Source organism: Cyprinodon tularosa, unplaced genomic scaffold, assembly GCF_016077235.1.
Source record: "Cyprinodon tularosa strain WSP-4 unplaced genomic scaffold, ASM1607723v1 ctg148, whole genome shotgun sequence".
Taxonomy (NCBI): domain Eukaryota; kingdom Metazoa; phylum Chordata; class Actinopteri; order Cyprinodontiformes; family Cyprinodontidae; genus Cyprinodon; species Cyprinodon tularosa.
In genome coordinates, this window is record NW_024038309.1 from 200,024 (window position 1) to 220,966 (window position 20,943).

General features: G+C 37.3%; 1 protein-coding gene across 5 annotated transcripts in view; it reads left to right on the forward strand.

The window, feature by feature from the left end:
• Positions 1-20,943, forward strand: part of nlgn2a (neuroligin 2a) — a 308,659-nt gene that overhangs the window by 113,647 nt on the left and 174,069 nt on the right. For all 5 annotated transcript variants that reach the window (XM_038279104.1, XM_038279108.1, XM_038279106.1 and 2 more), the window contains one exon: positions 18,606-19,399. In XM_038279104.1, coding sequence (XP_038135032.1) covers positions 18,826-19,399 — 574 coding nt within the window. In that variant the 5' untranslated portion in view covers positions 18,606-18,825. The remainder of the gene's footprint in view (positions 1-18,605; positions 19,400-20,943) is intronic.

Below are 20,943 nucleotides of genomic sequence, written 5' to 3' on the forward strand. Positions count from 1 at the left end.
GGATGCACACGTCATCCTCTCCCCCTCCTGGATGCTCCCATTGGCCCATATGTTGGGTCAGCTCCGTAGCTTGTCCTTAAACGAGGTGAGGAGGGAGATTTATGGCCAGTGATTTATCAGGAAGCAGGAAGTAATCAGAGCAAGACGACAGGGAGGCGAGTCTGCACCAGTCCATGTGTTTGGAAAAACACCAGAAAAATTAAGAAAGGATGAAGCCTGGACATGCTCATCCCTCTCTAGGTGAGAGGAAGAATCTCTAGACGAAGCCAGATGAAGTGATGGAGCTGCTCGGCAGGCTGCTGTCAGCTGGTGATTAATCTACCACCGTGTGTGTCTAATTACCACCCCTGCCCCTCTGTGTTCTTCGGCTTCCACCACATAGGCGCTCTGACCCACATCGGAAGCTCGGTGCCCCCCTATTGCTAATTAAAGCCCTGTAAATATTTGCTTTTAACTGTTGCAGACACATTGTTTCCAATTTTACGCTCCATTGGTCCGCAACCCCAAAATCCCTTCCTTCACTCAGAGACACACTTTCACCATCACACACCGAGCTTTGCTGCCCGCCGCTGCCTGCGTACGTCCGCTGAGTGCGCTGACAGCTCCTCTCCTATCTAGACCTCCTACTTTCCGTCCTCTCATCCTCCCATTGTGCCTTTACTGTAGCTGGCTGTCTATCAGCCCATTGTATTCACCGTCACACAAGTCTGGTTTCATATAGAGTGAAAAGAGTCTGAGGAAGTACAGACAACAATAAACAATGTGCAAAGTCAGACACATGGAAAATGAATGGCTGGCTTGCAGAGTTTCTGCAGCACAGAACAAAGGTTTAAGAATTTCTGATGCAATAAAGTTGCTGAAATGAAGTGTATCCATGTACTTCATTTGGTGTATATAGTATAGGTGGTTGTTAGTCTACAACAGGTAGATCTCAAAATAAGACAAGCATGTGCTGAATGCCTCACAGCTCTATAGATCTGTGTAGATCCATACAGTGGTGAATAATCAAAGTGCTGATTCTCCAGCTCTTATGTCTTCAGGTCAATGATTTGAAGGACAGTATTACATCATGTTGTTGTTACCCAATCGGTGTATGTAAGCTTCACGTCTAGCATACAGTAATTTAAATCTGAAGCCCAACAAACCAATTATACCATATTTTTTGCCAAAAATATTGAGTATATTTAATAGTTTTTATATATTTTATTACAGAGAAAAAATACTGTATATATTGATAGGATTTCAAATGTAAATTTGCGAGGGGGAGTGGCAGCCTAGTGGTTATTGCATAGAGCTTGGAATCCTGAGTTTCTGAGTTTGAGTCCCACTACCAGAGACTGCTGCTCTGTGTCCCTGAGCAAGACCCTTAACCCCCACACTGCTCCCAAGTGCCACACAATGGCAGCCCACTGCTCCCCAAGGGGATTGGATAAATGCAGACAGTTCATTTTGTTGCTCTATACTTGTTGCTGTGTAATGAAAATAAAAACAAAAGCTTGGGTAAATGAACCTGCCTTATGTATTTTTACCAAAATATTGTAAAGCACAAATTTGCTCTATTACAACCACACATAAAACAAATAACCTAAAACCATCTCATCCGATTATATGAGACGGAAATTATACCTACATTCTTTGATTTTGATTATGGCTTCATCTCCTATGTTTTACTGCAGCACCAGTGCACCTTACATCAATAAAAATACATCACAATGAAGGTCAGCTCAGCGGCCCTGTGCTTATTCCTATCTTTATTTAGACCACATGTTTCTTGGGATTCAAGTTTGCATGTGAACCACGATGTCGTCTAGAAATAACAACATTAGAAGACTGGGAAATAAAAATAAAAAAAGCCTGAAATTAACAGTAAAGAGGATAAAAACAAAGCATATGACAAAAAACTCAGGGATGATGGATACATAAACCAGTCTTCAAATGGCAGCTGCACTGTTTGTTTTGTTATTTTATAAGTGCTTTGACCTTTGCCAGAGAAACCAAATCGGTATTTGTTGTGAAGGTTATTCTTAGGCCAGAAAAACAGTAAAAAAAAAAGCAGCTTTTACTATTTTCTGAGCAAATCCTGGATGCCCTACAGAGCCGCCATCGAGAGCAGTAAAAACCAGAACAGCTGTTGGTAACTGATAGCAGATTACACAGATATGGAGAGAGTTTATCTGTGTGGCTTTGGAAACAGAAATATAGTGATGTTGCTTTACTCTGAAATTTAATAAAAGTTATGAAACTGTATTAGAATGTTGTCTAAGATAGGCAGAAATACAGGGAGCTTTGCGGCGTACATGTAAATATTTCTAGCATTTCCCCTTCATTCAGCATATGTCCTCCCCACAGCTTTGATCTGTTAAGCTCTGCTCTGACTTTAATAACTTCTGTCTCAACCTGACGCAGAGAGGAGGATAAATAATAAAAGAAAAAAGCGTGAGATTGACAGCAGCCTGAGCAAACACTGACCTGCCCGCTGGCTCTTTTCTATTCACAGCCCACACAGAAGCTGTCAGCTGGATGGAAAACATACAAATACAAATCTGTCCGAGCCAAACACAGGCAATAATGGAGCATCTGCTGAGATCAAACAGATTCGTTTTTGTTTTGTTTTTCTCATTATTGTTGTGGTTGTTAAATCATTGACTCTACTTTGGCCCTGGAATTACTTTCCGGTCAATGAAGTCACGTTAATAAAGGTCAAACAGAGAAATCTGAAAAATCCTGGAAATAACCGTTTTGTTGAGGTGTAATGTAAATCAAGGGACACATTTTCATAGAAGTGTTATACTCTTTCCTTCCAGTCATCACCAGCTATTAGCCAAACCCTCTGCCTGGTAATCTAAGTCTAGATAAAACTGAATCTGTTGAGTGTTTGACTGGTAATCAGGTAGAGAGACAATTACAGGGGATATTGGTGCAGCGGTTGGTCTTGGATAGTGCTTAGTAAGCGTTTGCAGCCAAAAGGTGATGGATGTGGTTGTGATGCCAACTGCACAAAGGGAAAAAAAAAAAAACACATCTTAGCCAAAAATATGTTGAGGTAGTATCTGAAAATGAGGCTTGCAGGGTTTTTGGCTCTTCATGCCATTCAAGGATCCCGACTTGGCCAGTCCTATATTTTTCTCAGGCCAGCAAAAGCAAGATAAATTCAAATCAGTATTTTCTATCATAAACACAAAACAGGAGTAAATGCAGCTTATAAACAAAGGTTTTATTTATCATATATGTTAAATAAGTCTAGTTATCCAAACAGACCTGAGCCATATGGCCTTAAAAGGAGCAATTATCCAGTAATCAGCTGAGTCAATATATTGTAAATGTACAGGAAGAAATCTGAAGCAGATGAGCTAGGTTAATATAGACTTTCTAAATTGGACAACAACTGACTGGAAATAAGTTGCATGTATTGATGTGCCCTTAAGCAAAGCACTTAACCCCGATTTCCCACTTATTTAGGCATTGGTTTATATGTTAAGTGCTAGCATACTTTGTAGCTACGGTGTCTGTCAAACTGGGTTTATTGACGAAAAGCATTTTGAGTTGTCAATAAAATTAGAGATATAGTAAGTTAAGTCCTTTTTACCATTAACCTTTTTGTTTAGTCAATAGCCTTCCAGTGCATGTTAATAGTAAACCACCTTATATGAAGTAGATAAATGTAACATTTAAGAAAAAAATTTATTTTTTCACACATGTATAAAATGTTTACACATAATTGATTAATCTGGAAATTGTTTATTACTCACTCAATAGTTATTATGCATTAATTAAGGGTGAACATGAAAAAAAGAAACTTTCATGCTAAATACATGTAGTAAACCTCATCTGCTCGACTGTATATTTTATCTAGTGCTGCCACACAATGGCAGCCCACTGCTCCCCAAGGGGATTGGATAAATGCAGACAGTTCATTTTGTTGCTCTATACTTGTTGCTGTGTAATGAAAATAAAAACAAAAGCTTGGGTAAATTAACCTGCCTTATGTATTTTTACCAAAATATTGTAAAGCACAAATTTGCTCTATTACAACCACACATAAAACAAATAACCTAAAACCATCTCATCCGATTATATGAGACGGAAATTATACCTACATTCTTTGATTTTGATTATGGCTTCATCTCCTATGTTTTACTGCAGCACCAGTGCACCTTACATCAATAAAAATACATCACAATGAAGGTCAGCTCAGCGGCCCTGTGCTTATTCCTATCTTTATTTAGACCACATGTTTCTTGGGATTCAAGTTTGCATGTGAACCACGATGTCGTCTAGAAATAACAACATTAGAAGACTGGGAAATAAAAATAAAAAAAGCCTGAAATTAACAGTAAAGAGGATAAAAACAAAGCATATGACAAAAAACTCAGGGATGATGGATACATAAACCAGTCTTCAAATGGCAGCTGCACTGTTTGTTTTGTTATTTTATAAGTGCTTTGACCTTTGCCAGAGAAACCAAATCGGTATTTGTTGTGAAGGTTATTCTTAGGCCAGAAAAACAGTAAAAAAAAATCAGCTTTTACTATTTTCTGAGCAAATCCTGGATGCCCTACAGAGCCGCCATCGAGAGCAGTAAAAACCAGAACAGCTGTTGGTAACTGATAGCAGATTACACAGATATGGAGAGAGTTTATCTGTGTGGCTTTGGAAACAGAAATATAGTGATGTTGCTTTACTCTGAAATTTAATAAAAGTTATGAAACTGTATTAGAATGTTGTCTAAGATAGGCAGAAATACAGGGAGCTTTGCGGCGTACATGTAAATATTTCTAGCATCCCCTTCATTCAGCATATGTCCTCCCCACAGCTTTGATCTGTTAAGCTCTGCTCTGACTTTAATAACTTCTGTCTCAACCTGACGCAGAGAGGAGGATAAATAATAAAAGAAAAAAGCGTGAGATTGACAGCAGCCTGAGCAAACACTGACCTGCCCGCTGGCTCTTTTCTATTCACAGCCCACACAGAAGCTGTCAGCTGGATGGAAAACATACAAATACAAATCTGTCCGAGCCAAACACAGGCAATAATGGAGCATCTGCTGAGATCAAACAGATTCGTTTTTGTTTTGTTTTTCTCATTATTGTTGTGGTTGTTAAATCATTGACTCTACTTTGGCCCTGGAATTACTTTCCGGTCAATGAAGTCACGTTAATAAAGGTCAAACAGAGAAATCTGAAAAATCCTGGAAATAACCGTTTTGTTGAGGTGTAATGTAAATCAAGGGACACATTTTCATAGAAGTGTTATACTCTTTCCTTCCAGTCATCACCAGCTATTAGCCAAACCCTCTGCCTGGTAATCTAAGTCTAGATAAAACTGAATCTGTTGAGTGTTTGACTGGTAATCAGGTAGAGAGACAATTACAGGGGATATTGGTGCAGCGGTTGGTCTTGGATAGTGCTTAGTAAGCGTTTGCAGCCAAAAGGTGATGGATGTGGTTGTGATGCCAACTGCACAAAGGGAAAAAAAAAAAAACACATCTTAGCCAAAAATATGTTGAGGTAGTATCTGAAAATGAGGCTTGCAGGGTTTTTGGCTCTTCATGCCATTCAAGGATCCCGACTTGGCCAGTCCTATATTTTTCTCAGGCCAGCAAAAGCAAGATAAATTCAAATCAGTATTTTCTATCATAAACACAAAACAGGAGTAAATGCAGCTTATAAACAAAGGTTTTATTTATCATATATGTTAAATAAGTCTAGTTATCCAAACAGACCTGAGCCATATGGCCTTAAAAGGAGCAATTATCCAGTAATCAGCTGAGTCAATATATTGTAAATGTACAGGAAGAAATCTGAAGCAGATGAGCTAGGTTAATATAGACTTTCTAAATTGGACAACAACTGACTGGAAATAAGTTGCATGTATTGATGTGCCCTTAAGCAAAGCACTTAACCCCGATTTCCCACTTATTTAGGCATTGGTTTATATGTTAAGTGCTAGCATACTTTGTAGCTACGGTGTCTGTCAAACTGGGTTTATTGACGAAAAGCATTTTGAGTTGTCAATAAAATTAGAGATATAGTAAGTTAAGTCCTTTTTACCATTAACCTTTTTGTTTAGTCAATAGCCTTCCAGTGCATGTTAATAGTAAACCACCTTATATGAAGTAGATAAATGTAACATTTAAGAAAAAAATTTATTTTTTCACACATGTATAAAATGTTTACACATAATTGATTAATCTGGAAATTGTTTATTACTCACTCAATAGTTATTATGCATTAATTAAGGGTGAACATGAAAAAAAGAAACTTTCATGCTAAATACATGTAGTAAACCTCATCTGCTCGACTGTATATTTTATCTAGTGCTGCTTATATTGAACATGTAGGACTAAGTTACTGCTACCTTGAGTGCTCAATAAACATGTGCAAACATTAGCATGCAAATGTTCAGTGCATAATAAACTTCAATAAATGACTTGTAAAGTGTTTACAGATTCATTCATAACATATCTATAAACTATGTAGCAGTCAAATATAAGAGGGGCCCTATGGTAAAGTGGTACTGTAGTTTTCTTTTTCTCCCCAAAACCAAAAATTGATGTGACTTGGAGGTTAAGACTTGCTAGAAATAACAGTTTTGCATGGTACCTATTGATCCAGCTTGCTGTATTTGCCCGTATTCTGTTGCTTCTATTTAAAAATTCAAAGTTTGAATCCGGAATCAACACTTTTCTGGAATTACCTGTTGAACTTCATCACCAGTCTCTCTTGTTTTTTTTTTTTGTTTTTTTTTTTTCAGAGGTGAGCAACCAGATTTTTTATGTTAGTTAAAGGGATCGGAACTGGGCAGTTCAACTTTGAAATCATAGGGCTAACATAGGGCTAATGTCTAAGTTAAATAAAAAAATAAATAAATAAATAAATAAAAAAATATATATATATATACATATATATATATATAAATATATATATATATAAATATATATATATATATATTATTTTTTTTTTTTTTTATTCTAATTATCCTTGCAATATTGGTGCAAAAGCTTCACTTGCTCCAGATTAAAGATACACCAATCACGCCTTAAATGCCACAACTGTAAACTACAGTTTATTATTGGCCAGGGGTGGGAGGATGTTTTAAAGACTGCTACAGAACCTAAATTACTAAAGACGGTTCAGACCATAAAATCTTAATTGCTAATTAAAACATATCATACAAAAGAAATTTTTAACTATTTACCATATTATTTTTTGCCACTTTTGTAGTTTCCTCCAAGATGGAAAGCCAACTGTGCTACAATTCAATAAATGAAAAAGTCTTGAGATTTTCATTTATACAGCTGAACATCTCACTAAACTGCAGGTTTGGATGTCAGATAAAATAATATGGTTTTATGATTATTCATTATTCAAATTATTAATAAATATGATATGGATCAAATGATCACACAAAAAACTGCATTTAGTGGTCAGTTAATTTTGGGATTTTTATAACACTGTTTTTGTTTAAGCATCTGAAATATCATCTGGAGCAGGATCTCTTAACCCTGGTCCTCAGGGCCCAACTGTCGTTCATGTTTTATATGGCTCTCTACTCAAGAACACCTGAGTTCATTCAGGTCAGGTCTGCAGAGGCAGGGAAACACCTTAAACATGCAGGAAAGTGGACCCTCAGAAGCAGGGTTAGGAAACTCTGATCCAGAGCAGGACTATTCCAGTCCTTCTGCTCCAGCGTCCTGCATCTTTTAGATGTATCTCTGCTTCAACACACCTGAATTAGATAATCAGCTCATTAGTAAGACTCTGGAAAACCTGACTGCACACAGAAATGGTAATTCACCTGTTTGGTTCAGGTGTGTTAAAGCAGACACCTCTAAACTTTGAAGGAAAATGGAACTCCGGGACTCCAGGATTTGAGAAACCCTGATCTAGAACTTGTTCTAAGTGAGAAAACTAAAATACCTAAATTACAAAGTAAATGCAAAAGTGATAAAGAAAGTAAGGGAGAAGATAGAGGGAAGAAGAAGGAGATAGAAACCAATATTCACCATGTCTTTAAATGGTAAATATGACCTAATTTTTCAACTACTAACCGAGCACCATGGTGAAGACTAATTTCAGGTTATCCTGTCTACGGTGCAGCCTTTGCAGTCAACTGGCCTGACCTCAATAATGCTAACTGATAAGCAGGTCAGCCTCCTTTTCATGTCATGACAGTTAGGCAAAACTTCCCCCTCTATTTAATAAAAAAAAAACAGTCAAACTAGCCTTTTTAAAACAATTAGCTTGTTGCATTTTAATACTAATACAGTGCATACAAGCTGAGACAAAACTTTCTTCCACAACCGCCCGTCTTGGTAGCAACATCAAAAGTCTGATTTCAGGTTTGAAGTACTGATCTGAAGGGAGAAAAAATGGAACAAGGAATAAATCGTGCAACATTTTCTCTGCGAGGCTTGTTGTAATTAATGACGGAGAAAATTATTAACAGGTGTGGATGTGGGTAACAGAGATGGTAGACCTGCAAAACAAAATATTTATCAAAATAATTGTCTGTGCAGAAAATATCACAGTTCTTAAATAGTATTGGCAACCAGACAACACGTTTTGAAGATTTTAATTGTTTTTCTCTGGTTGATGATCTGTTCAGGATTTTTTTTTCCTAATATGCAGACTTTTATTTAGTAAGATCACATCTTTAGCATCCACTTGTTACTTTGTATCTTTCTTTCATGAGTTCTTCTGTTTCTAAGCTGTGTAATTAAAGCAAATCAATTCAACTGCTGTAGAACGTCAGACTAGGTTAGGAGTAATATAATATAAAATTAAAGGGAGTGTTAAAGGAATGGTTGAAAAGAAAAAGAAAAAAGAAAGAGCTACAACATTAAAAGTAGTTAAGAATTTTGGTTTCAAACCAGATGAGACATCTTTACAGTTCAGGATTCTTCCTGGTTGAATGGAATTTTGTTTTGTTGAGTTATTTTTGAAATAACTGAGATCAAATACACTGAATCATGGTCATATTTTTAGGGAATTTAGAAACATTTCCTTGTGACTCTTTTGCAACCTGCCACATAAAAAGAATGATATAAAGTTTTAAAAATCTAATTAATAATTTATTAGATCAAATCATTTAGAAGGAAGACTTTTACTGAAACTGAAGGAAATACTGAGTTCCTCAGAAATGCCTTATATAAAATGCAATGAAGCATTTTAAAGGAGGACTGAAGCAGTTTCACTAACTGATAAGTAATATATTAAAAGAAGTTGCCATTTATACTAGACTAGACTAGAATGTTAAAATAGTTTAAGTAAAAAAAACAAAGAAAAAACACCGTTGTGATGTTGCTGATTTTTTTTCTGAAGATCAGACATTTAGAATGAAAAGTGAAATAAAATAACATGATATATGTACAAAAGAAAAAAAAAACACTATAAAGAAGATTGATAAATAAAGAATATATATCTGCAGAAAGTCATCGATGGAGCATAGAAGCAATAAGGTACAACATGAGGTAGGAGGTATAAAAAGGCTTTATGTCATTAAATGAATAAAGGAATTGCTGCCACCCAAATTACTCAAAATAGGCATTTTCCCTTTTTCCATGGACTATATTTATATTTTTCTATATTAAACTACACCTGTAAACCATGCTTTTGTATGGGGATGCAGAGGGGTGAAAAGGTAATAGCTAAAGTCACATTTATCTCAGGCAAAGGAAGATAATTACCTGTTAAAGAGGCAAAACATACTTTCCATCACCTCATATTTAGTATGTATTTCAGTCTTTCCTTCTGGTATTTTATTTTATTCAGTTGCCTAATTAGGAATGCCTTTGGCATAATTATGGAGTACTGTAGTTTCCAGGCTGGATGCAAAGTACAGAAAACACCTACTATTTTTAATACACCGTTTAGCCCTTTAAATGGTAAACGTTATGTTTTAACTGGCTGCATAAACAAAGCAAGATTTCTAATGAATCTAAAAGCGTGTTTAATAGATAAAGGACATTGTTGTAGTTTTTAAAGGGGTACTAACTTTTGGGACCTTAATTAAAAAAATACATGACTTTACATCTACAATTGTTATTTTTGATGTCCTGTAAATAGGTTTCTATCCCACACAATACGTATATCCATGCAAACTTGTGTTGACGTTATAATTAAAAGGATAAAAAGATCTACTAGAGTCTAAAAGTACTTACTTACAAAATACGTATTCAGAAGTACATGCATTTAAAAGTACTTCAGTATTCAAAAGTACAAATTCGGTACATTTCTCTCTAATTTTCAAAGTAATTTTAAAGAACCTTGTAACTTTCAGAAACCACCTGATGTGCTGACCTGTAGGTACCCCTCCGCTACCAATTCTACTCCACCTGAGAAGAACTTGAGCTTAACATTGCCACAAAACATAAGAACAGACATTTTGATTATTATTTCTTATTTGAAAACGCAAAAAAGAAAATAGGGGTGTCTTGGTTTTCCTCACACTTTCACTACTGAAAAGAGGCTTAAGTTTGATTCTATTACTACAACGTATCCGCAACTCTGAATTAAAAACTCATCCTACTGAACAACTTGGCCCTGTGGCAACAACTAATGCCTTAATAAAATCTATAAACTACAAATATCTGTTCTGAATTTCTCACATTTGGTGAACGTTATGCAAATCTCTAAAACAGTAGGGTCCAGATTCAGTCCTAAGGCCTGCTATCTTGCATGTTGAAATTACATTTCAAGAAAGAAAGACAGCAACAGCCGATTAAATAGTTAAGCTGAGCCAAAAGGAACAACTAACTAGCAGCTATCTAGAGAGTATAAAGTACAATATTTGACTTTGAATTTTAGTGGGGAAGTTATAAGTACACCCTAAAAAATGACTCAAGTAAAGTAAAGATACTTTTAAAAAAAAGTACTTAACTACAGTAATCAGGTTAAGTTACTTTGTTACGTTCCACCGCAGATTTAAGATTGGTCAGAGGCTACAGTTCCAGCAGGATAATAAACCCAAAGGCCAGAGGTGGTGTGGAAGAGTTTAAATGTGTGTTTCTGTCACCCTTTTTCCAAGTGACACGTCAATCCTAACTTGTATTAAACTTGCAGTTTCCTCTAAATCATTATTCTTCATTGTTTTCCTCTGTGGCCAATAGGCTCATGTTCATTCTTATTTAAAATATCCCTTTATCACTATGCCTATCTGTATCATATCTGTATAAATATATCTAATTTGTCTTCGCATAATCACCAAGTTAAATTCCCTGTAAGTATAAACCTGCTTGGCATTAAACTTGATTCTGATTCGATTGCCCTATAACTGTCTGGGCTTTGGTCCTCAACCTTCTAAACATGTGACAACATTAATATATTACAATGGCCTTGCCAAAAAATTTACGAAAAGACACCAATTCTGATCTCTGGATGTAAAATCAGTAGAGGGAATTTAGCAACATATTTTACAAATGATTGACTTCGATTTTTGTAAAAAAAAAAAAAAAAAAAAAAAAAATTGATATATTTTAAAACAGCTAATAATAGAATAAATTAAAGCCTTTGGCGCAGATTATTTGAAAGACAGCAGCGGAAAGTAAATGCAAAAACATTAAGCAAATAGGCAGTTTAGCACACACAATTTGCACTCGCAAAGGCACCTTAGCAAGCCTTTTGTCTCTAAGGAGGCAGAGCATGTTCTGGCTCCCAATAGGACAGTTTAGCATGCTATTCAGCTCCTGAGATGGCACTTTAGCATGTTCTGGCTCACAATAGGACAGTTTAGCATGCTTTTCAGCTCCCGAGAGGGCACTTTAGCATGTTCTGGCTCCCAATAGGACAGTTTAGCCTGCCTTTCGGCTCCGAGAGGGCCCTTTAGCATGTTCTGGCTCCCAATAGGACAGTTTAGCATGCTTTTCAGCTCCCGAGAGGGCACTTTAGCATGTTCTGGCTCCCAATAGGAGAGTTTAGAATGCTATTTGGCTCCTGAGAGGGCACTTTAGCATGTTCTGGCTCCCAATAGGACAGTTTAGCCTGCCTTTCGGCTCCCGAGAGGGCCCTTTAGCATGTTCTGGCTCCCAATAGAACAGTTTAGCATGCTTTTCAGCTCCCGAGAGGGCACTTTAGCATGTTCTGGCTCCCAATAGGACAGTTTAGCCTGCCTTTCGGCTCCTGAGAGGGCACTTTAGCATGTTCTGGCTCCCAATAGGGCAGTTTAGCATGCTTTTCAGCTCCCGAGAGGGCACTTTAGCATGTTCTGGCTCCCAATAGGACAGTTTAGCATGCTTTTCAGCTCCCGACAGGGCACTTTAGCATGTTCTGGCTCCCAATAGGACAGTTTAGCCTGCCTATCGGCTCCTGAGAGGGCACTTTAGCATGTTCTGGGTCCCAACAGGGCTTTTCAGGGCACTTTAGCATGTGTTTTAGCTCCCACTAGGGAATTATAGAGCGCATTGTGGGTCTCAATAGGACATCATAGAATGGATTGTGGCTCCCAATAGGACAGTTTAGCATGTGTTTTGGCCCCTGAGAGGGCACTTTAGCATGTGTTCAATAATTGGGCCACAAGAGGGGTTGGCTGCCCCCCTGCCCTCCCATATGCATGCCCCTGGGAAGGAGTATAAATGCTTTCTGAAGACACCATAGACAACCAAAATGCACAGATTTAGAAATGAAATACTGTCTTTGAAGCAACTGCTATTCCCAGAGAAACAATTCTGTGGAAAAATAGGTCTGTATATTTCTTGTTTATTATTCTTTTTGACACAGATATAGAAAAATCTTAACAGCGAAGAAAAACAACTGACAAGTTGTTGGAATTATCTTGTGTTCAAAATCACTACAAGTGGCTCCTATAATTTTCTCCTTTTAGATCCTGAAAATATGAGCGGAGGAGTGAGGTAAGTGGGGTTTATTGTTCAGTCTTCAGCTGAGCAACCTGTGCGGTCTGCCAGCCTCTCTAACTCCGCTGGGAGGTTCAGGAAAACGTTCTACCTCCGACATGAATCATGGATGAGTGTGCATGGGTGCTTATGTGTGTAATCGTGTCGAGTGTATGCACGATACTCTAATATGAAATAAACCAATTCCTTTTAATCTGTGTTCAAATGTATGATGCTAAACTATCAATATCCATATAAGTATTGGTTATACACCTTCTCCTCACACCACTTCTCCTCTCTATCTCCATTTCATCAATCACTTAAGCTCTCCCGCAGCTCACAGCAACGCTGGACCAATTAAACCTTCTAATTGAACCAATTAGCAATTAAACACTCAGATGCACCCAGAAACTCTGCAGGTCCTTCCAGGAAGACTGCTCTCTGCCAGCATCCTGGCTTTTTACCAGAGATTCTCACTTAGAAGAGTGCTCTGGTGCCCACTCTAACTTGAGGTGTGAGTTTAGAGTGAGAGCTTCCACAGTACCCCCTCCACCTCCATGAAAGTGGGACTATTAGCATCCACTTCCAGAAACTATCCAGTTCTCATGTTGCTGCTCCTGAAGGGTCTCTGCTGGCCCAAGAGAAGCTTTTTCATTAACACGACCTGTCTTCTTTCCATCTGCAGTTTCACCTTTCATCTTCCGTTTGTCGCCCTCCTTTTTTTCTTCCCCGCCATGCTCTCTTCATCTCTGCCTTTCGGCCTTGCCGTCTCTTTTATGTATGAATGTGTCTGAGTTTCTGCTGGCGAGGGGGCTCGGCTCAAAGCAGGCCAGCCTCTAGACTCTCCATGGTTTAATTAGAGTGTGCATTGTGCTGCCCTGCTTCTCTGAGAGCATATATGTACATGCAGAAGCACACACACACGAACAGAGGGGCGCGTGGGCAGAACAACAAAGTCCACACTAAGGAGAACAAAGGCAGGCGGTGGTATATTTTAGTCTGAAGCCACTGCACCACAAAGAGACAATGAGCAATTAAAGATGCTGTAGTTTGCGTCACAATTATACAAGCTGAAAGAATTCATAGTTTTCACGGATATTTTTCCGTCAAAGATCTTGTTGTACATAAACTTTATTGTTACATGAAGGAGAATCACTCGTTTTATCCGCTCATCAGTCTATAGACTCCAATTATCCGCTGTCTCGCCTCAGGACATCTAACTCTCATAATATCTCTTTCAGATGGCTTTATTGGCATTGAGAGAAAAAAAAAGAGGAAACAACAACACAGAAATGCTTCAGCTGGAGCATTAACTCAGTTAATGAGGGCCTTAAAATGGATAATTATGGTGATCAAGCAGGAGAGTGTGTAAAAGAGAGGAAGGTGCAATGGTGAATTGAAAGAGATAATTATTTTCTTTTCCTGCATGTTTTCTCATGAATGTGTTTGTATGTGTTCTGTGCTGTGACCTATAGTATCTGCTGACAGTGTTGTTTCTGACAAAAAAAGTATACACTGGAAACCACATTTACTTTTACTACAAATCTTTATAGAATTTATTTATACCCCAGGCACGATTAGGTTAATTCTTGATTTTTTGTATTTACTTATTTTTCTCATCTCCTTATTTTTACTTGAAGTCATTTTCAGGTCTTAAAAAAGCCCAACTAAAGTCACAACCTGAATTTTATAAATAATTTGTGGATTAATATGAGGCTTAGGATAAGGGCAGAGAAGTTGTTCAACCTCAAAGACTACCTCATCACTAAATGTCATTAGAAACAGTAAAAAAAAAAAAAGGTCCCCAAATAGAGTAAGCGGTAGATTACGTTTTTTTCCATTTATTTATAATTGTATAAATATTTTATGGCATATTTTTTGATACCATATATATATGTAGTTCTCAAAAAGCCTTTTATACCTTTTTTATTATCTGTTGGGAGATTTCTTGAAATGTCTAGGTTGAATTTCCATATATATTTACTGCTTGATCTGCAGGAGAATGATGAATTTAGAGTTTAACCATACCTTCTGTATACTTTTAGATTTGCAATATGATGAAATATGGAGGTGTAAATAATCAAGGCCTTAAACGGGAAATATGTTATTAGACCTAATGTCAGGATCCCCTCTAACCGTTGGATAATAATCAGCAATCCCATGTTATGCCAGCATATTATATTCTAGGCCTTGTTTATGTGTTGACTTGCATTCTGTTACATGAAGATTACAGAATTTCCACCTTAGATTAGATGAATGGTTGTACTATGAGTGGGTTTTCATTCATCTGTGGGTCAGTAAAGGCTTACTAAATGCATCCTTGTTCTGCGTACAGCTAGAAAATGTCCCAGCTTGTTATAAGCTGCTTACCGGAACACATTATTGACCTTTGACCTTTCTGGGCAGTGAAAGGATCCCTCTAATCTCCAGCCTCTGCTCTCTGTCCACTGCATCCACTGTACTTTATCTGCAAAAGCAACCCTAAAGCATCCAGGAAATTAATAACCATAAAAATCGAGGAATGAGTAGTAAAGTCTTTAGATGAGGAAAAATGAAGTGGCTCAGCTTCATGCACTAGAAAACATTACTTCTCTGTAGAGATTTGCTTGTGATATAAATGAACGAGCTGCCATGTTAAACACAGATCAACTAGGAAGGATTTGGTTCTGATGCACGTCTCACCAGCTTAGAGTGAACAAATTCATGGTTTTCAAGCAACTAAGTGCGTTTCAGTCTTACAAAGTCCTGTTTGTGTTATGAGGAAAAAAAAACAGTGAACAGGTCACCCAAGAACCAGTTCTTTTAAATTTTGCATTTTCCTTACTTACTCTGTGCATCTATTTTCTTTTCTTTGGTTGATAAATCCCAATGAGTGGATTGGGTGGAATTAAAAAGGTAACCAAAGGGACATGTTAAATCATGGGGAGTCCGCTAATTAGCATCACAGGTGTCTACAAACTTGTAATCTGTAAGTGGGCATTTATATAGGACAGGCATGCCCAAAGTTGATCCTTGAGAGGCCCTTTTCTGCCGATTTTAGAGGTGAAAAGGGCTGATTCTGATGACTGCAGTTTAGCAAAAAGACTGTTAACCAGCTATCAAAGAAAATCAGCTGTGCTGGAGCAGGAAAACCTGTAAAACCTACAGAATGGCGGCCATTGAGGATCAACTTTAGGCATGCCTGATATAGGGCTACAGGCAGTCACTGTGCAGCTTGGTAACATGGTGTGTACCACACTCAACATGGACCAAAGGAAGAGAAAGAAAGGGTTGTCTCAAGAGATTGGAGGGAACATTTTAGACAAGCCTTTTTAAAGTAAATATTATAACCCCATCTCAGAGCAGCTTGATGTTCCTGTGACTAAAGTTAAACATATTATTCAGAAAGGTAAAATTCATTTAACTTTAGCTAACCTCCCTGGATGTGGCTGCAGGAGGAAAATTGATGACAAATCAAAGAGATAGATACGAAAGAAAACTAAAGGGCCCAGAAAAAACTGCTAAAGAAATTAAAGGTGAACATCAAGTTCAAGGAAAATCGGTGTCAGATCACTCCTTCTACCATTGTTCGAGCCAAACTGGACTTAATAAAGAAAGGAAGAAGGAGGACACCATTGTTGTAAACGAGTAATAACAAAGCTAAACTGGAATTAGTCAAACTACATGTTGACAAGCCACAAAACCCATTGGAGAATATTTTATGGGCAGATGAAACAAAAGCGGAACATTTTGCCAAGGCACTTGAGCTCTTTTTACGCAAAGGGATACACAAAGCGTGACGAGGAAACACCACCCTCCCTATTCAGAAACACAGAGGAGGTTCTGTTATGTTCTGGGGAAGGTTTGCTTCCTCTGGCACAGGAGGTCTGGAATCTCTGCAGGAAATCCCATGCCTATGAAGTGGTTCTAGAAAAAAAAATGTGCTGCCCAGTGTCAGAAAGCTTGGTCTCACACAGTTCATTGGTCTAGCAAAATGGCAGTTACCCCAAACCTTCAGCTATGAACACCTAATAATTGCTACAAAGACAACATTGGACTAATCTGAAGAATACTTCAATGAGCCCTGACCTAAAATTCCATTGAGAACTTTTGAAAGGAGCTGAAATATAGTCTAAAATACTTACTGAGGGGGGCAGAAATCCCACATACAGATACAGGGATAGTTTGATTGCAGTGATTGCCTCAAAACGTTTTTTAACATACATAATAATAATGTAATGGTACCTTTATTTCTACCCAAGCCTTTGCTCGATAGTTTATTTTGTTTTTTGAAAAAAAAAAAAAAAAACATCTGTTGAATGTTTGAAAAGCAATGTCTGACTTTTATTTGTTCCTTTTATTAGATTTGTTTTTTCTTTTAGTTATTGCTTTTGCCAGAATTAGGATATTTCTGCAACTGTTGTGGGTTTTTCGGGGTTTTTTTTAAACAAGGGGTTCCAACTATATTTACCACACTTCTGACTGGAATATTTCAGACCAAAAGAACAAACAACACATAGTTCTTTTAATTTGTTTGTTTCTTTGTTTGATGTCCCACTTTGATTCCCACTTATGATACAACCAATAAACAGCTAGGACAATGTCCAGGAAAGGGTGAAAAACACAATAATGGAAATAATTAGTGTAGAAAAAGCAAATACTTATTCTGCAGTTATGCCAGAATGCACCAATTACAAGGCAAATATGATCAACACGGGGGAGGTTTAAGCTCAGCTAGGCCAAAATAACAAATGAAACACCTCTTAACTGTAAGATAATACAATTATTTCTACAAGTAAACAAAAGGCTAAAGCATATGAAACAAAAATTGCAGAGAATCAGTCAAATACCTTGTCAGGTGTACACAATTACACAGAAATAATACCAAGCAGCGCAAGTCTACAAATGTTTCAGACAAAGTCATAGCAGATTAAAGTCTACTGAAAATGGGTGAATGGATGATGTTTCATCACATTAGTCAAGCAAAGTTTTAGTTTATAATTTCTGAAGGTTTATAATTATAATTTTTTTTTTTTAAATTAGTCTTTACTTTTCTGAACTTTTTTTAAAAATCTAAGCGAGTGTCTGGTTGCCTCCAATTAAAGGCTGTTTTATGATGGCTTTTCTTAGCAATATTGTCAGTCTTCAACTCTGTGCTGCGAGGCCTTACATTTGGTTTATAGCAAGCAAACCAAACAGAATTATATGAAATGGTGCTACTATGTCAATTAGTGATGCTGAACTTTTCTGGTTATGATATTGGAAAAACGTCTATTTTCTTTCATTTATTGTACAGTAAGAGCTCTTTCCCATATGATGCCCAGGAGGCAACTCATTGGTACACCCTCATCTGTGTTATGATTGCTACTCATATGTTGTCAGGCCCATGAAAGGAATGATTCAGGACTAAACTGAAACTAAAATTAGGAGGTGTCTACAATGTGTAATTTTTATGCCATGTATATTGCTCTAAGGGACAGTCTAGTAAAATGAAATGTGAGACAGCTCTAGAGACCTTTTTGTCACTTTAAATCACCCAAACCTTAAATATAGTAATCACCGTGATAAGTGTTGCCAAAATAAACCTTGTTTTTCTTTATCTACTTAATGCTGTCTCTGACTAGGGAAGTCCCCTAATTTTATAGCTTGTTTGCTCAGTTTGGCAACAGTGAAAAGGAAAAAACACAGATAATATATAATTTTAGCAGTGTCTTAAACCCTCTGTTTTTCATTCTAATCTGTCTTCATCACATTCCTCCTCTAAACTCTGTTTTCTTCTGTTTGTCTCATTCTGCAGGATCAATCCAATTATTCGGGCAACGTGAGACGGACAGGCATGGAACGGAACAGAACCATGCCTGAAGAAGTGTTTTGGATTGCCTCTAATCAGAATTACCACTAACCTGGATCTCATTCCAAGGATCAGCCCTCTCCCCCCATCACCCCTGTTTTTCCCTTCGTACCTTCTACCAGGTGTCTATTGAAGAATTCACCTGATTTTGGTGTTATATCTTGTGATGGTTTACCCTCCTCACTACTGGTCTGAACTGACAGAACAGACTAGAAGCAAGTGGCTGAGCACTTTGACTCCAGCCATGTATAACCTTCCACTATCTCTAGATAGAAAGAGTCGACAGGCTTTGTTATGCAGTACAAGGCCCTTTAGATTCATGACGGACTGCTGCCTGATGTCTGTGCTGGGCCTGATCTTGTTCTTCAGTCTGGCCTCATGCCAGAGAATGGATCCCTCTAAGCACCCCATAGTCAGCACCAACTATGGCAAACTCAGAGGTGTCAAGAAGGACTTGAACAATGAGATTTTAGGCCCTGTGGAGCAGTACCTTGGAGTGCCCTACGCCACAGCGCCCATTGGAGACAGGAGGTTTCAGCCTCCAGAAGCCCCAGGATCCTGGCAGGAGATCCGCAACGCCACCCAATTTGCTCCAGTTTGTCCTCAGAATGTCCACGGGGTGCTACCAGAGATAATGCTTCCAGTTTGGTTCACGGATAACCTGGACGTCGCAGCGGGATACATACAGAACCAGAGTGAGGACTGCCTCTACCTCAACATCTATGTGCCGACAGAGGATGGTAAGTTAACCTCTTTATTTTAAGGGTTGGTTGATATGGAAAATTGTCTTTGTGTAGGTGATAGTTATGACTATATTTTTACTTTTACTAAGCATTTTCCCTGTGGTTTTTGTGTCTGCGCCTTTCAAGCGATCCAAGCTTAAAAGGTTCTTGTACACATGGAAAATACATTTTCACCATCAGCCTTTTTGGTAGAGAAAGCAGACCTCTCTTTTTTGGTCTTCTTTATGTTTGAGATTTGTTTCGGGAAGATGTAATGACAATGAGACAAACATTTTCAGGCTAAGATCATTTAAAGGTATACAGTTAACATCTACATCATGCCTTCAAGTAGCAGTCGATTTTTAAGGCAAAAAAACCCGCCATTACTTCTTTTTTAACAAGTTAATTCAAGAGATGTCTTCAATCTTCTTTTTCTATAAATCTTTGATCAGCGAAGAAGTTCCTGTAAATGCAAAGACTCCCATCTTGTTTTAGTTTGATTATAATGTTACTGTACTGCAAGCAGATTTAAAAAAAATGCAAAGATAGAGCATTATACATTTGGCAAATGAATGTCATGTTATGTTTCTTAGCATTTTCTATTTCTTATGAGCTGTAAGTTATGCATATGAGGTTAGAAAGCAACAGTGTCTGGACCAGGGTTGTTATAGTTTACTGAAACTAACAAAAAAACAGCAGCTGAGATGGAGTAAAAATCTTGGTTAACTGAAGTTAATGAGAACTGTAAATTAAAGGGAAAAACTGAGCATACTGTAACCAAGACAGTACTGTGTGTTTATACAAAATTTAAAAATTGTATTTGCATGATTATCCATGTTTTTTATAAGCCCTGCATACTGATGCAAAATCTTATTTTTGCGGGGCTTTTTTTCCCTCAGGACTCATTTAAAGTCAGCTTTAATTGATCCAGTTTTTGAAAATATTTTTGTGTCTATATGTACAACTTCATAAATGCCGTATTTTTTCATACTCTTTTTCCATACCTTTTTGGATCTTGTGCCCTGAAATTAACTGAAGTATGAAAACAACAAATGAAAACATAACAAATTTAGACTAAATTAATTTAAGGAAAAAATGGTTACAATAAAAAAAAAAAAAACTAAACTATAACGGAAAAATGAAAGGTCTGAACACAGTTTGCTTAAAACTTGAGCAACTCAACAGTGTTACAATAAACAGCACACTCCACTCAAATGACACTGCTACACAATCTGCAAACATATGTGTGTTAGGCCATCATTGAGTCTAATAATTGAAACTACTAGAGCTATAGCAATCAGAGCTTCATGGTTGATTTCTGTTCTTTGGTTTTACACAGCTTTAAGTTATTATACCTGTTTTTTTTTAATAATTTTTATTGTTTTTTAAAGCTATGCAAAAACATATATATTTTTTCTCCTATTCGTGGCAGGAACAATCTTTATGCAAAGGTTGAAGACAGTGGTGCTGTATGAGAGAAATTATAGCAGCTGCTGTAAGTTTAACACAATAAAAATAAAAAATATATATATTTTTATCTTTTCCTGCTAGAGCTGTGGTTT